Genomic DNA, 18,057 nt, shown 5'->3' with positions numbered 1-18,057 from the left:
GGGTTGAGAACCGAATCATTGGCGGGAATATTCTCATTGAAAATATCTCTAGTTCATAGAAGCAAAATTTGAATGACCCCCCCCCTCCTAGGGTATGAGCTCATCGAGGGCAGGATCTATGTCTTATATCTCCTTGTATCCCACACCCCACTGTCCAATTAACGCTCTGAATTTGATGGACACACCCAGTAAGTATTTGTAATGTTACTTCATCATGATCAGAAAGTTTAGCAAAATAATTTCAGATTAAAGAAGAGCCAAAAAAGGAAAAACTTTATTATACTCAGCATGGAATTATGGGATACAAGATACTCTCTCTTTCCCCTCCATCTCTCCGTCCCAAGCATAACACCAGATATGTGTGTGTGTATATGTGTGTGTGTGTGTGTGTGTGTGTGTGTGTGTGTGAGAGAGAGAGAGAGAGAGAGAGAGAGAGAGAGAGAGACAGAGAGACAGAGAGACAGAGACAGAGACAGAGACAGAAACAGAGGGAAAATTACTTTCATGGTGGAAGAATCAGAGAATTAGGGTACTCAGCAGGTCCTGGACACTCATTTTTTATGAATTTTTCTGGGAAAGGAAGCACAATGGGCAGCTCCTCTTTTTCCAGCAGGAAATGGGATGGTAGGTGTAGGACCTCTCCCAGGGGTTCTGTAGTCAATTTGACATGTGCAGGGAAGGTCAGGAGGGGTTTCTTTTCCTGTTCATCTTCAATCTTCCCTACAGATGGGTCAGGTAAAAACTGGACAGATCCCTTCAGCCCCTCCAGTGGGGCTGCATCCATGGAGGAGGCCAGATTCTGTGGAACCTGGTGCTCTGGAGAATGGCTCTCAGGGGCCGAAGTTGGCTGAAAAGAGGGACACCTTCAAACACACACAGCTCACCACCTGAGCATCCCTGGACCTATTCTTTTCACCAGCCTACTAAGTGCTCCCCCCCCCCCCCGCTTCATTTTAGCATTTTTGCTGAGTCAGTTGGGGCTAAGTGACTTGCACAGGGTCATACAGCCAGGAAGTGTTAAGTGTCTGAGGGAAGATTTGATCTCAAGTCTTCCTGACTTCAGGGTTGCTGCTCTATCCACTGTACCACCTACTGCCCCTAGTTAGCTCTCTCAAAGAAAGATTTCAAGAGTGTGACTTTCAGAGCTCCCCAAATAAAAAAAGGCTTCAAAAACTGAGAGATAAAGTCTTTTCTCATGCCAAATGTAGGGGAGAGGGAGGGTGACCCTCTCTAAGCTGATGGGTCCCCAGCAGGACAACTCTGCAGTCCCTTCTGGAGGGATGTTCCTCCCACATGGAAAATTCAATGCCAGAGAGCTCTCCAAGCAGCCACTGCTGTCCAAGGTACTGGGAAGGGCAAAAGAGCCGGACTGTGTAAAGGACCTAGCAAACCTTAGTACCTTCTGAAAATGTGGAATCCACCCAGGCACCTAGAGCTGTAGTCAGTGCCTAAGGGCTGAGCATGGACTCAGGAGAGCCTGGATTCCAATTCTGCCCCGACCCTATTACCCATGTGACCATTGTCAAGTCCCTGGCTTGATCTTTGGGGACAGCAATATTCTAAAAAGCATCCACGGTGTTGTGGATAGAGAACTGACCAATGCCAGAAGCAGAACAGTCTGGATCCCACACACATTGGCTCCATGCCCCTGAGCAAGCCTCTGAAGTCTCAGTGGTCTCAGACACTCAGACACTCAGGCACTCCCAGACAGTTGGGACAGTCTAGGATAGTCAGGACGCTCTGGGACTGTCAGGACACTCTAGGAGAGTTAGGAGACTCCCAGATAGTCAGGACACTCCCAGGCAATCAGGACAGTTTGGGCAGTCAGGACCCTCTGGGACAATCAAGATACTATAAGACAGGAGATTTCTGGATAGTCAGGACAGTCTAGGACAGTCAAAGTACACTGGGACAGTCAGGATACTCCCAGTCGGTCAGTCAGCTACAAACAGGTGCTGCTTTGTCATGTTAGAGAGAGTTTCCTCCCCCAGAATTCCTTCTAGAAGAAATCCCCCTGGAGCTCCCAGATCCATGGGTTCCTAATCCTGCCATCACAGGGAGATGGAGAGCCCCGTACACCAGCTGTAGGACACCCTGGCTCTGACTGGGTCCTGCAGGGATGAAGGGTGAGCGGGGATTGAGATCTTTGTCTCACCCAGGAGGAAACTGAGGCTGAGAGATTAAGTGCCCTGCCCAAGGAGAACACCAAGTTAGGGAGTGGCAGGACCAAGATGAGCACAAATGGGCTAGCCTAGTGTTCCTTTGGCTGAGAACGTCAGGGGCAGGGCACCTGCTGTTCACCTGGGTGGGGGCAGGGCATCTACTGGCTATGGGTGTGGGGGCAAGACTTCCACTCTCCATTTTGGTGGGGAAAGGTTGCCTGTTGTCCACTGGGATGAGTGGCAGGGGCTCTGTCTGGGGAGCCCGAGCCAGAACTGTCTCCCCCTCAGCAAAGAAGGGATGGGGGAGGGAGTGGGCAGCAGGAACAAGGGAGGGCGAGTGGCCATCTCCCTACCATTGGGGGAAGGCTCACACAACTGGACTGAAAAATACCTGGCTTTGGAAGAATTCACACGTCCCAGAGACATGCTTTAGGAAGACCTTGCGACTTACAGAACCCATGCAGATCCCTACAGGCTGGAAAAAGGGGGAAATAGGCGATTGTTAGGGAGAGCTGTGCCCACAATGAAGAGGGACTCTCCTCTGCTCTTCCTAGCCCTTCCCAGGGGGCTTCACAACCCCCTCGGATAGACCAGTACTCCTCATTTTTCTCCCAGCTACCCTCCTGAATCTCCTTCTAGAGCTTCTCTGGGATGACCCCCAACCCTCTCCCCCCAAAGCCATGACCCTCTGGCAGTACCCAATGTCCCTTGAGGTTCTCCCTTCCATTGCCTGGTCTTTCCGAAGGAGGGAGCCCACGCCAGCCACAAGCCCAGCCTGCGCGGGGTCCCGGATCCCAGGCCCTTCCTTCTCTGCCTCTCCCCGACCTCCTTCTCTGCTGTCCTCCCCCACTGGGACAAAAGCTCCCTGAGGACAGACGCTGACTTTGGTTCTGCTGCCATTTGTGCTTCTGGCTCTGAGCTCAGAGGCTGGTACACAGTAAGCACTTCATTAAAGCTCTGGTGGAGGCTAAATTACCTCTTCAACCTTAGAGAACATCGCAGCAGATAATACCAGGTCCTGGAAGGCCCCAAACCGTTTAAAAGATCTTTTTTTTATTGATTTAGCCAATTTTGTGCTAAAACCCCTGGGGGAGAAGATCGAGAATCCTTGGGCAGGAGCTTACCTGGGCATCAGCAGGTGGCGGCAGACATTGTTCAGGCAGTGACTTGGTGCAGGGTGACTCAGTGACTAAGAATTCCACGAGGAGGGAAGGACCCATTATCCACTGGAGGGAGGAAGGGAAAGGAGGCAAGGGAAAGAGAAGGTGTAGAGAGGCAGGGGAATGGGGATAAGTCAGGAGGGGAGATGATTATTAACTTGTAGAACCCAAGCAGGGGACGGTTACATCAGCTTTCAGCTTCTGCAGACCTGAAGCTGATTATGTAAATAAAAATCCCAAGGCTGGAGATTCCCCATCCCTGTGTTAGGGGAAAGTTAATTCCCCACAATCCATATTGCAAGGTGGCCTGAGGTAATAGATCATCCCAGGACAGAGAGAGAGAGAGAGAGAGAGAGAGAGAGAGAGAATCTTCCCTCCAACTTTTAGAGTAGCAGATAAAATGGGCCAGGGAACAGCCTCCAACTTACCTGGGTAAAAACTCTGGTGACTTGGAAGAGATAAAATTTCTTCCCCACTGCACTCTCCTCATTGATTTTTTCCAGAGATTCACTAACGGTTTGTAAAATTCCTGGATCTGAGCTGTTGGTGGGAATGAGCACAGGGCAGATGGGGCAGAGTCTGACCATGTCTTCTGTAGAAACTGATTTTTAAGCAAATAGAGAAAAACAAATTTCTTTGTGCTCTTAAAGTCAGAGAGTCACACATCATGTTATTGCACTACATTAGGTAGCTGGGGAAGTTTCAATACACTAAATTCTTTTTTCCAATTCAAGAAGCCTGTTATATACAAAACAAGTCACCAGGTTCAAGCAAAATCCCCAGAAATAAAATTTCTGCTCCCCAGATACTGCAGATACCCTCAGGGACCTTCTGCTCTGCTGAGGGATTCGATAAAGAGACATTAAGATTTAGATCAGAGATGAAGGTAAAAGTGAAGAGGGAATGCTCATCCTGTCTTTGCAGAGGACCTAAAGTCTGGAAGGATGATTAATTCTGGGGGTGGACGATCAGGTTTCAGGAGGAACTTCACAGACCAGTGAACTGTGTAAGATAAATTTCCATGGGAATTCATGAATGAAAAGCTCAACATTTGCATTTAACAAATGCAATGGCCCAGGTTTGTCAGTCTCAGTAGGTTAGGAGTTTTGCTTAAAGTTAGTGGGCTGATCATGGACCTTTGTTCTGCTGGACTGAGGCACTGGCCTTCAAATTAGACAAGTGCTGTGGTTCAAATCAAGCCAACAAGCATTTAAGTGCCTGCTGTGTGGTAGCACCGTGATGAGAACCTTGGGAATATAGAGGAAGAATATTGTCCCTCATCCTCAGGCTTTCACCATCTTCTAAGGCAAACAACATACAAACAACCATGTACATATAAAATAAGCACAAGATGAATTGAAGATAAAATCTTCCTGCAGGAGGAGAGAACTGAGCTGGGACTAGGAGGAAATCAAGGAACCAGGAGCCTGGTGGAGGAGGGAGAGAGAGCCAGATATGAAATTAGGCATGTCCTATACAAGGAGCAGTGGGGAGGAAATGACACATGGAGGTGTGAGAAGATGGGAAAGGTAGGAAGGTACCAGCTTATGGAGGTGTTCCAGAGTCAAATAGAGCTTTGATTTAGGAGGTAAAAAGAATAATCGAGGTAAAAGGAGTTTGTTGAATAGGGGAATAACATGATGAGATCTATGCTTTAGGAAGATCAGTTAGGAAGCTGAATGGAAGATGAACCATAGCATACATAGGGAAGAAGAATTTTGTTTTCATTTTTCAGGAAATGATTTGTGGTATTAAAAGCAATAAAACTTAAAAACAAATTCAACAGACCAATCAAAGGAAAAATACCTCACCTGGACGAACGGTGCAATTATAGGCAGCTAAGTAGAGAATTCTTCTTGGCAAGTTAACATAAAATATGGCTTTGCACCGGCCATAAACCTAGGGTCAAACACATTAGTGTTATAGTTGCCGAGAAAACAAGATGGTGTCCGCATCTCATTCCACAATTTTATCCCAAGAAGATTCACACATTTTAATGGGAGAGATCATGAGAAGGCAAGATATGGAAGGAGACTTTTTCTGTACTGAAAGAAATCAGTATGGAGTATTTTTTCAATTATAGGGAATGAGGATCAAACATACTGTGAAACAATGGGATTCTACTGGCATGCATCTAAGTGACAAGGGAAATATTTACAAAGCCAGAAGTACTTTGGAGCCTATCCAGTTCACCCTCCTACCCACCCTCAGTTTACAGATGGGAAAACTGAGGGCCAAAGAAAGAAATAGATTTATTCAATGTCATATAGCAAGTGAGTAGTAAAACTCACCAAGTCTGACCCCCAAATCAACTTTCTCTACAAGAGCTCGAGGCTTTTCAGAACAAAACAAACTCAGAGACTCATTTTCCTTTGGCCCCTCTCCCCTTCCTCTCTCTGAATTCACTGAGAATAAACACTTACTGAATAGTGCGGCAGCACCATCTTACAATCCTTCCAGTGTTTCTTGCTGAGCACGTGACAATTCGTTTCTAACACATCAAGGGTGAGGTAGTACACGGAGCCTAAATCTTCCTGTGAGGAGGGAAATAAGAGAGGTTTCATGCATGGCCCACCCAGGACAGGCAACGTTGTGCCAGGATCTGAAGAACTGGGTTCGGGGAATGAAGGACAGCTGTAAAACTCTAAAGTTTCATTCCATGGAGCAACTGAGAATGGGATAGATTGGGAAGGATAATCCCAGTCATATTCAGTAAGGAGATAGCCCTGGCATTGACCACCATTGCCCAAGAAGACTTCCCACCCATGGCCCTCACTAGATTAAGCCAAGGAGGAGTCTGAGAGGCTTAATCTACCCTTAGAAAGAGAATTAGGAAGAGAAATGAGAGTGAGAATCATGAAAATCTTGAAAAACTAATAAAGAACTTTATAAGAAACCCACCCTCACAAAGAAAAAAAGAGATTAGACCAGTGGTAAAGAGGAACAAAAAGCCAATGAAAAGAAGAATGCCTTAAAAAAACAGAATTGACCAAATATAAAGAGAAGCACAAAAAATCACTGGGAAAAAAACTCCTTAAAAAGTAGAATTGAGACTTTTAAAATGAAATCAAAATCAAAATCAAAGCTATTTATAAACATGAAGAAGTGGTCTAAATCACTTTTGATTAGAGAAATGCAAATTAAAACAATGCTGAAATATTGCCTCATACCTATGAGATTGGCCAATGTGATTCAAAAACAAGTTGGAGAGGATATGGGAAAATTGGGACACTAATGCATCATTGGTGGAGTTGTGAGCTGATTCAATCATACTGCATAGCAATTATGCCCAAATAGAGGCATACCCATTTTGCCCAAAGACCAACGAAATTGCCTGTACCTTTTGACCCAACAATGCCTCTACTAGGTTTCTATCCCAGTGAGATCATAAAAACAGAAAAAGATCTACAAATGCAAGAATATGTATAACATCACTTTTCATGATGGCAAAATATTGAAAATTTCAGAGATACCCACCAATTAGGGAATGGCTGAATAACCTGTGATGAAAGAATGTAATTGAATCTATTGTGAGATATAAGAAATGATGAACAAACAGATTTCAGGAAAACCTGGAAAGACTTGTACAAATTGGTACAAAGTGAAATAATCAACACCAGGAAAACATTGTACACAGTATCACCAACACTGTGTGATGATCAGCTATAACAGACTGAGCTCTTCCCAATAGGACAATGATTGAAGACAAATATGAAGGACTCACAAAGGAAAAAGCTATCCAGATAAACAACTGGTAGACTCTGAATGCAGGTTGAAGCATATTGTTTTCATTTCATTCTTTCTTCTGTTCTTTTTTCTTTTGATCTGTTTCTTCTTTCATGATTGTGACAAATATGTAAATGTTTTATTTGATTTCATATGTATAAACTATATAAAATTGCCTACTATTTCCAGAAGAAGGAGAGAGGAGAAAAGTTTGGAACTCAACCCTGAAAAAATGAATGCTAAAAACCTTCTTGATATGCAACTAAGGGGAAAAAGAAAAAAACTATTATTTGAAAATAGAATTAGCCAAATGGAAAAGGAGATACAAAAGTTCACTGAGGAAGATAATTCCTTAAAAATCAGAATTGAACAAATGGAAGCTAATGACATTATTAGAAATCAAGAAACAATAAAGCAAAACCAAAAGAACAAAAAAAGGAAGACAATGTAAAACATCTGATGGAAAAACAACTGACTGGAAAAATAGATATAGGAGAAATAATTTAACAATTATTAGACTACCTGAAAGCCATCATCAAAAAAAGAGCCCAGACTTTATCTTTCAAGAAAATATCAAGGAAAACTTCCCTGATATTCCAGAAATAGAGTATATAATAGATAATACACTAACCACTTCCTAAAACTGATTCCAAAATTAAAATTCCCAGGAATATTTTATCATAATTCCAGAGCTTGTTCCAGAGCTCCAAGTCAACGAGAAAATATTGCAGGCAGTGAGAAAAAAAAACAATTCAAATATTATGGAGCCACAGTCAGGATAACACAAGTGTAAGCAACTTCTTCATTAAAGGATCAGACAGCTTGGAATATGATATTTTGAAGGCAAAGGAGCTAGAATTGCAACCAAGAATCACCTACTCAGCAAAACAGTACAATTGTTGAAGAAAATGGCTATTCAGTGAAATAGAGGACTTTCAAAGGTCCTTAAAGAAAGAGCAAAGCTATATAAAAGTTTGATATTCAAATACAAGACTCAAGAATATCCATGTGTAAATAGGAAAGGAAAATAAAAAAGGAATTAAGAATGTTAACCAATTTATATTCAGGAGGAGAGGACAAGTCTGGCGGACCTGAGCTGGGAGAGATGCACTCCAGCCACAGTGCACCAGGACCAAGAGGCCCAGGGAGAGAGTGAGGATCATCCTGCTGGACTGGCTGCCTCAATACTTGTATCTCATAAGAATTTTCTCATTATTAATGGAAGTTAGGAGTATAAATAGACAGAGGGCACATGTATGAGTTGCATATGAAGAGCTGATATCTAAAAAAATAAAGTTAAAAGATGGAAGAAAGGGAAAGGGGGAATTAGAATGGGATAAATGAGCTCACAAAAGATGTGAGAAAAAGCTTTTGCAATAGAGGGAAAGGGGAGAAAGAAATGGAAAGTGAGTGAACTTACTGATATAAGAATTGACTCAAAGAGGGAATAACATACGCACTCGACTGGGTATAGAGCTCTATTTTACCCTACAGGAAAGCAGGAGGGGAAGGGGGTAAGGGAGTGTGATGACAAAAAGGACAGAAACAAAATACTTTTGAGGAGGGACAGGGTGAAAAGAGAGAGAGGAGAGAATAAATGTGTGTGTAGGATAGGATAGGAGGCAAATAGTAACTATGCAATTAGCAATAGTAACTATGAAAAAAATTGAAGCAAACTTCTGTGTTAAAGACCTCATTTCTCAAACATAGAGAATTGAGTAAATTTTATAAAAATAAGATCCATTCCTCAATTGACAAATGTTCATAAGTTATGAACAGTTTTCAGATGAAGTAATCAAATGGAAAAAAATGCTCTGTCTATTGCTGGAAGAAATGAAAATTAAAACAATTGTGAAGAAATTATTTTTTCATACCTATCACATTGGGGCTAATTGGACAGAAAAGGAAAATGACATGGTGGAGGAGATATGGGGGAAACGAGCCGTAATATGCATGGTTGGTGGAGTTGTGAATTGATTCAATTATTCTGTAAAGCAAATTGGAACTATGCTCTTAGGACTATAAAATCATGCACACCCTTGATCTAGAAATGTCATTACTAAGTCAGTATCCAAAAAGAGAACAAAAACAAACAGGAAAAGAAATCATATCTACAAAAATATTTTGAGTAGTTTTTTTTTTCTGGTGACAAAGAATTGGAAATAGAGGCGATGCTCATCAATTGAAGAATTGTGTATGTGATTATGAAAAATACTATTGTGCTATGAGAAATGATGAGAAGAATGCCCTCAGAAAAACCTGGAGAGATTTTCATGAGCTGATGCAAAGTGAAATGGACTGTGTTCAATGTAACAGCAATGTTATAAGTTGATTGGCCGTGAATGGCTTGTCTATTCTCAGCAATATAATGATCCAAGACAATTCTGAAGGATTTATGAGGGAAAATGCTGTTTATGTACAGAAAAAGAACTGATGATGTCTGAAGAAAGATTGAGGAGTACTTTTAAAGTATATTTTTATTGAGAGATTTGGGAGGGGAGGGTGTCTATGTTTTCTTTTACAACATGACTATTATGGAGATGTTTTGCTTCACAACACATGTATAACCTATATCAAATTATTTGCTTTCTAAATGAGGGGGAATGGGGTGAGGAGGGAGCAAGGGAGAGAATTTGGAACTCAAAGGTTTTGAAAATGAAAGCTAAAATTATTTTTATATGTAACTAAGAGAAAATAAAATACTAAATACATTTAAAATAAAAGAAGAGAAAAAAAAACTTACATTCTCCTTGGGATGCAACATGTAAGCAGAGAAATGACTATCAGCTCCAGAAACAACATGGTGTAGGGGCTAAAGAAAGGACTAATGACTTGAATGGTAAGAATGACCCAGTTGTTGAGTCTTTTCTTAGTGGAATATGGTGTGTGCGGTCTTGGACAAGTCACCTTAAATCTTAGGGTCTCTAGGAGATTTCCTAAAATTAGGATTTGCTGATCTGCCTGGATGAGGGGAGGGTTCCCAACCACTTCAATGGAATCACAAGTCTGGACCAACAATGAAAACAAAAAGGGGAAGGATTAAGAGTATCCCCAAAGGCTCATCACCATCTACCCTAATTAGCAACTGAATTGAGCCTTGAAGAAAGCCAAAGAGATAAAGCTGAGCAAGTAGTACATGGCAGACATGGGAGATAACCTGTGCAAGATCATAGTGGGAGGTAGGAGATGGACGGCCATTTCAGGAAGATAAGCTGTTTGTTTGGCTGTAACAGTGTGAGCAGATGGACAAGGTTCCTACTGTCCCCACGGCCACCCCGCCACCCCCACTCCCTAATAAACACCAATTTTTACCTGATGATGTTCTAAGACATCAGCCACTCGATTGAGTCTGAAGACGTAGCCTTCTTTCCGGTCTTCATTGATCTTTTCCAAAGCAAGGCCCGCCACAGACAACACTCGAGAGTCATTGCAGCTGGGCTCCAGGAGGAGAGGACGAGTCAGGGGGACCTGAGCTGGGAGAGATACACTCCAGCCACAGTGCACCAGGACCAAGAGACCCAGGGAGAGAGTGAGGATCATCCTGCTGGACTGGCTGCCTCAGTCTCTAACAATGGGAGGCTAACAGAGATCCAAATTTCACTTTTAAGCCCTTTTATCCCCTGAATCCAAGGCTGACCTTTGATGACTGAGAGTCCAGGATATTACGTTGAAACTTGCAAACGATAAATTGAATCAATGATTGACAAGCACCTTACTAAGTTGGGGGCAGTTCAGCCCTTGTTTCCACTTAATTTTTATGACTGGGCTCCCCTCCACTTATTAATCACTGATTAATAAACTCTGTTTTCCCAACCCTTTCCAAAGGGATTACTCAAGAAGTCAAAGCAAGCCATTTACCCCAAGTGCCTGCCAATGAACTCATTAGATTCTGGCTCTTTCCCCAGGTTCTCACAGAATCTCATAGGGTAGAAGGGTCCACAGAAACCAGATGACCCAACCTTGACCAGAACAAGCATCTCTTCTAAGTGAGACCCAATAACCAGTCTTCCTGCCTCTGCTGAAAGACCTCCAGGGACGAGGAACCCAGTAACTCCAGCCAATCAAACAACCAGAATGTATTAAATCCCTATAATGTGCCAGGTATTGATCTAGTTACCGGGTGTACAGAAATAAGGAATGAAACAATTCCTATTCCCAAGAAGTTTACATTAGAATGGCATATGTACGTGTATATGTATGTGTTTGTGTAAGGATATAGATATACGTGTGTGTGTGTGTGTGTGTGTGTGTGATGTATATATATATGGGATAAATATAGGGAAAACAAAGGCCGAATGGTTGGGGGATGGATCACAAGCAGTCAGTGATTTGGGAAAGGATTCATGAAGAAAATGGTACTTCAGCTGCATCCCGGGGGGATTGGTGATAAGAGGGGTTTTTCTAGGCATGGGGCCCTTCAGTGCCAAGTCCCAGAGAGAAGACATGCAGTACCTCATGTGAGAGAACGGAGAGGAAGTCAGCTTGGCTGGATCTCAGGGAGAAGGAAGGGATGGATGCCCAACGAAGCTGAAAGTCAGTAGAAAGAGGAGAAGGAGAAGAGACTGGAACTTGGCAAAAGATGAACAGTGAGAGGATGATGGGAAAGGAGAGTTAAGAGCAGAGGAGACTAAAGAGTTAAGAGTTACCAGCTGGGCCAAGATTAGAAAGGGGGAAAGTGAAATCAGAGCTAAGGGACCAAGGAACTGAGGGGTTGAGGAAGGTCTTGAAGAAGGAATTTCAGACATCATGAGAGATGGAAGGATGGGAGACTTGGCTCTTTTGGTACAATGTCCAAGTTTCTATCCAAGGGAATGGAAGACTTGTGCTTAATGGCAGGATCTGGTGAGGCACCATGTTTCTATGTGGTGACATGGAGTATCTCCTGAACCTTTGCTCCTCCAAACTCAACATTTGCAGGGTTTTTAGATATTCCTCTTATGAAACAGGCCTTTCACCATGCTGATTACCAGCCTCTGAATACTTTCTAGATTATCAACATCCTTCTTGAACTATGTATCCCAACCAACCTATACTATCCTTCTAGAGAAAAGGAAATGACCTCTGTGCCATACGGGAACTCAGGAAATTCAAAGTTAGGAAGCCACCTTGTCTAAGAGAAACATACAAACTCTCAAAGGGTGGATTTGAAACAGAAATTGCTTTATGCCTTCTATTTCCATCTCCAGTACCTGGCACATAGTAGGTTCCTGACTATACTTGAAAAATGGAATCAAATCAAAAGTGTTCAGGAATTGTGGACTAATTGAAACCAATGAGGACTGGAAAAGTTTGTTTGAGTTTGTATCCCTAATACCTAGCATGGTACCTAGCACATAGTGGGTGTTCAATATCTGATAACTTAGGATTCTCTTGCTATCACCATCCATCTACATTAAAAAAAAAATTTGGACAAAAACTGATTTCATTTGTATGGAGAACTCCTGTTGGAGAAAGTTCTTCTTCCAATGTAGAACATTGCCTTGGACATTGAAAAGTCATGTGACTTGTCCAAAGTCACCTAGTCGATGTCATAGAAGGCATTTGCATTCAGGTCTTCCTGACTTTGAAGTTTGCTCTCTAATACACATACTGTCTCCCACATGATCTTCTTTCTGTCCTATTATTTTCAGAGAATGATATGATTTTGTGATGTTAATTGTCAGTGGGTCATCATTATTAAAAGAAGATGTAATTATGGATATTACTGCTATGTTTGCCACTTAGTAAGTCCTTCATAAATGTCCTGTTATTTTTATTAGTGTCTATTGTTATTGTCAAGTCACATATTCTAATTTTGGTCCCAAAATCCAAATGTTCCTAATTTGGTTTGTATCCCCCACTGCCCTGAGTACACCCAGGTTCAAAGGTCACAGGAAGATTAATTTTGTAAAGCAGAAATTTTACCCAAAATCACTCTGTTCCCCCTCTGTGCATTGATTTCCCTCTCTTTTGTGGGTGGGAGGCTTCCTCTGCCAGTGCAATGGTTGGTCCAGTCCATCATCATCAACACCTCAATGCATCAGCCCAACAAAACTGTCCTGAGAGGTGGGCTGTTTTCTTGTATTTTTACACCCAAGGCCTAGAATGACAGTTTGGCTAATTTAAAAACCCTTATGAAAGAGACTGATATCTTATTCAGTCTCAAAATACACTGGAGTCAGAACATAAGAGTTTAAATGCTAAAACAGGAGTTTGGATTTTATCTCAGGGGGAAAGAGAGGCTAAACTTTCTTGAGCAGAAATGTGACATGATCAAACTTGCATTTAGGAATATGGCAGCTACGTGGAAGAGGGATTGGAAAGGGGTAAGACTGAAGGGAGGGGAGGTAGGGAGGAGCTAATGCAGTAACTGAGGAGAGAGCTCATGACTGACTTGATGGAAATCATTTGTTGTGATTGGAAGGGCCAGTCATCACAGCAAAATGTGGTGTGTCTATACCCCCAGATTCCCTGTCACCAGATTTGAGATCCAGCCCTAAAAGGGATCTCAGAAGATGCTCAGACAGAATTACTTCCTCCAGGTCACACAGGACTCTGAGGGCCCACCATGACGGGAAAGCCACCTGACATTCAGTCAAGGGGCAGCTGTCCTGACTCTGGCATCATGATTGTTTGATGTTCTCAAGCTAAGTCATCACACAACTGTGGGTATTATTCATTAACTCTCTGAGAAAAACCAATAGACACCCACTCAGCTCCACAACTGCCCCTCTTCTGCCCAGGCAAGGCTTTCCAGCCTCAGATGGCCAAAGATCAGTGAACATGGGGCTAACCTGGGTCTCCAGCATCATTTTATTGATGGCCAGAACTTCAGCAAGCCCGTGGTCCATCCATGGAAACCTGTTCCATTACCTACTGGTCACCACACATGCCCCATGGTCATAGTTGGCCAAGACCATGGCCAAAAAAAAGCAGGTGTGCACATCTAGAGAACCTGATTAATTGCCACGTTCACTCCATGAGTGCTGAAAGGTCCTAGATCCCTAAGCACGGCCTGGCCTTCCAACACCTGAGTGGGTCAGGGCTTTCAGGGCAAGTCTAAGCTTATCTGAAGCATCCTTAACTCTTCCCTCTCCCTTTACTGCTCCCCCATTCCCTACACTATGAGTCCCCAAGTCTGATACGAATCTTTGTTCTGCCAAGATCACCTGGGTGTACAGAGCAAGTCACTTAACTGCTAAACCTCAGTTTCTTCCTCTGTAAAATGGGAGGAGGGGGATAGCTGAGATGTGAGGTGCGTATCAGCCCTAAATCTAGTATGCTAGGAGCCCATGACTCTATTCCTATTCAAAAACAGACATTAACTCAGTCCCTTCTTAGCTCCTTAGCTGGACAATTGCAGCAGCCTCATCCTTGTTCCCTAACCTCACCTCAATCCTATCTTCCATCCATCTGACCAGCTGACAAAGTGATATTCTTAAAGCCCAAGTCAGACCGGGTCACTCCCTCATTCAAGAAGCTCTTGTGGTTCCCTATTTCCTCATGAATAAAATGCAGACTCTAAATCTCTTTACAATCTGGCTGTAATTCACCTTGCCATACTTTATACATCTTACTTCCCTTTCTGGACTCCATTTCAGCCAGCCAGGTCTTCCATTTTGTCCTAGCTCTAACCCTAATCCTGACTTTACTTCCAGCTCTGACTCTGCTTCTGACTCTACACTTGTGCACAGGATGCCTACCATCTTACCTGCTTGGGATCCACCCTCCCATCACCTTCACCAATCTAATAATCAAGAAACCCAAACAATGGGGGGAAATAACAAAAATCTGGTTTAGATGCAACGTCAGGAAAAATTTCTTGATCATCAAAGTCACTGACAAATGGAATGGCTGCCAGAGATGAAGAGGGATTCATCCTCATGGAATGGCCTCTTCAATGACAGACTAGATGACCACTAGCAAATTCTATTTTGGAAAGGATTCTTGTTGAGGTGACGGCTAGACCACAGTTTGCTGACATTCTATGACTTTGTGACTCAATTTCTTTTTCTTTAAATGGGTATAATAAATGGACTTTCTCCCTGCATTTTTGTAATGTACTAGATCAGGGGTCCTCAAACTACGGCCTGCAGGCCACATGCAGCAGCTGAGGATGTTTATCCCCCTCCCCCAGGGCTATGAAGTTTCTTTATTTAAAGGCCCACAAAACAAAGTTTTTGTTTTTACTATAGTCTGGCCCTCCAACAGTCTGAGGGACAGTGAACTGGCCCCCTATTTAAAAAGTTTGGGGACCCCTGCTAGATAAAGGCCAGATATTACTCTTCTATAACTATTATTGGTTCCCAGCAGGGTGAGACCCAGAGGCAACAGGGAAAAAAATCTCAACCTGGCAAAGAAGGGAGGGCTGCCCACTATTCAAGTGCTTGAGACAACGTGTAAGACTTATTTAAATCAGAACACAACTGGAGCCTGAGTTCACTGGGGTAAGATTCTCCCTTAAGGTACTGATAAAGTCCTCATTTCTAAAATATAGAGAGAATGGACTCAAATTTATAAGAAATCAAGCCATTCTCCAATTGATAAATGGTCAAAGAATATGAACAGACAATTTTCAGATGAAGAAATTGAAACCATTTCTAGTCATATGAAAAAGCGCTCGAAATCATTATTGATCAGAGAAATGCAAATTAAGACAACTCTGAGGTACCACTATACACTTGTCAAATTGGCTAGAATGACAGGGAAAAATAAAGCGGAATGTTGGAGGGGATGTGGGAAAATTGGGACACTGATACATTGTTGGTGGAACTGTGAATGGATCCAGCCATTCTGGAGAGTAGTTTGGAACTATGCTCAAAAAGTTATCAAACTGCGTGTACCCTTTGAGCCAGCAGTGTTTCTACCGGGCTTATATCCCAAAGAGATCTTAAAGGAGGGACAGAGACCTACATGTGCAAAAATGTTTGTGGCAGCCCTGTTTGTAGGGGCGAGAAACTGGAAACTGAGTGGGTGCCCATCGCTGAATAAATTATGGTATCTGAATACTATGGAATACTATTGTTCTATAAGAAACAATCAGAGTTCAGAAACACTGGAGAGACTTATATGAACTGATGCTGAGGGAAATGAGCAGAACGAGGAGATCATCATACACGGCAACAAGATATGTGATGATCAATTCTGATGGACATGACTCTTCAACAAGGAGCTGATTGAGGCTGGTTCCACTGATCTTGTGAGGGAGAAAGCCATCTGCACCCAGAGAGAGGTCTGTGGGAACTGAGGGGAGATCACAACATAACATTCTCACTCTTTTTGTTGTTGTTTGCTTGCATTTTCTTTTCTTTCTCATTTTTTCTCTTTTTGATCTGATTTTTTTTTGTGTAGCAAGATAATTGTATAAATATGTATACATATATTGGATTTAACATATTTTAATGAATATACATACATTGGATTACTTACCATCTAGGGGAGGGGATGGGGGAAGGAGGGGAAAATTTAGAACACAAGATTTTACAAGGGTTAATGTTGAAAAACTATAGGTGCATATGTTTTGAAAATAAAAAGCTTTAATTAAAAAAAAAGACTCTCCCTTAAGAGTAACCTCTGGGTCCAGACAATTTAGCTTAAATTTGGAGGAAGCTCAGGAGGAATGTAATCCAACAATCTTCAATTCTTAAAGCTATTCATAAGCAAATGAATGAATAAGCATTTATTAATAAGCACAATGTTCCTAAACACTGTCTAACTATAGTAGGCTCCTGTCCAGTCTGGGCTTTAAAGATGGTCCAAGGCAAGAAGCAGTCTTTACTCCCCAGATTTCTGCATAGGGTGACCTCCTGGACAGACCCTGGCACTACCATGATTCCTTCTCTACCAATGGCCCTAAAGTCAATAATATAAATAAAATAAAGTCAATAGAAGGCCCAGGACTGATGTGTTTGCACATAATAACTTCTCCTCCCACACATGACCAACACATTAGGTTTCATTATTGCTCAGCTGCACTACTGGAGTGGATTTCTAATTGGTCTTCATCTCTCTGGTCTCTTCCCTTCACAACCCAGTCACCACCTAATTTCCATAGTGATATTCCTTTCTTCCATTTTTTTCCTGGGGTAATTGGGGTTAAGTACTTGCCCAGGGTCACACAGCTGGGAAGTGTTATGTGTCTGAGGACAGATCTGAACTCAGGTCCTCCTGACTTCAGGGCTGGTGCTCTAGCCACTGCACCATCTAGCTGTCCCTATTCCTTTCTTTTAAATATTATTTTATTACCATGAAGCCACAATCAGGGTCACATAAGATTTAGCACCTACTACTTTTAAGGACTGCAGCATTGGTAATGTTTTTCTAGATGACAAAGGAGATAGGATTAAAACCAAGAATAACTTATTCAGCAAAACTTAATGTGTTCTATCAAGGAAAAAATGAATATTTGCTGAAATAGAAGGCTTTAAAACATTCCTAGAGTTTAGAGCTGAATAGAAAGTATGACACACAAAAACAAAATTCAAGAGAAGCATAAAAAATAAACATAAGTGAGAATAATAAAAAAAATTTTCCCCAGTTACATAGCAAGAAAAATTTTAGCATTCATTTTTATAGGATTTTTCTTCCTTCTTCTCTCTCTTCTCTCCCTCTTTCAAAGATGGTAGTTTCATATACATGTGCCATCATGTAAGACCTATTTCCATATTTATCACAGTTGTAAAAGAAGAAACAGATCAAAAGGAAAAAACCACAAGAAAGAATCAAATAAGAGGGGAAATGACTTTCTCTGCACTCAGAGTCCATCAGTTCTTTATCTGGATGTGGATAGCATTTTCCTTTGTGAATCTTTGAACTTGTCTTGGATTCATGTTTCTGAGAAAAGTTCAAAGACTGATCATCACACAATGTTGCTGATATTGTGTACAATGTTTTCCTAGTTTGGCTCATTGCACATTGTATCAGTTCCTACAACACTTTCCAGGTTTTTCTGACCTCTGCTTGTTCATTATTTCTTATTGCACAATAGTATTCCATTGTATCCATCTTATTCAGTCATTCCCCAGTTGATG

General features: G+C 42.1%; 1 protein-coding gene across 1 annotated transcript; it reads right to left on the bottom strand.

Moving 5' to 3' along the window:
* Positions 1 to 246: 246 nt before the first annotated feature.
* LOC100932187 (fetuin-B) lies at positions 247 to 10,697 on the bottom strand. Its single transcript, XM_031957528.1, has 7 exons — positions 10,361 to 10,697; positions 5,746 to 5,856; positions 5,134 to 5,221; positions 3,751 to 3,923; positions 3,287 to 3,388; positions 2,554 to 2,637; positions 247 to 847 (listed from the first exon to the last, which is right to left on the bottom strand). The coding sequence occupies exons 1-7, from the start codon at positions 10,586 to 10,588 to the stop codon at positions 503 to 505; spliced, it is 1,131 nt and encodes a 376-aa protein (XP_031813388.1). The 5' UTR covers positions 10,589 to 10,697; the 3' UTR covers positions 247 to 502.
* Between the last annotated feature and the right edge of the window lie 7,360 nt (positions 10,698 to 18,057).

The sequence above is a fragment of the Sarcophilus harrisii genome, chromosome 3, assembly GCF_902635505.1.
Source record: "Sarcophilus harrisii chromosome 3, mSarHar1.11, whole genome shotgun sequence".
NCBI classification, from domain to species: domain Eukaryota; kingdom Metazoa; phylum Chordata; class Mammalia; order Dasyuromorphia; family Dasyuridae; genus Sarcophilus; species Sarcophilus harrisii.
This window is presented reverse-complemented; position numbering and strand designations above follow the sequence as displayed.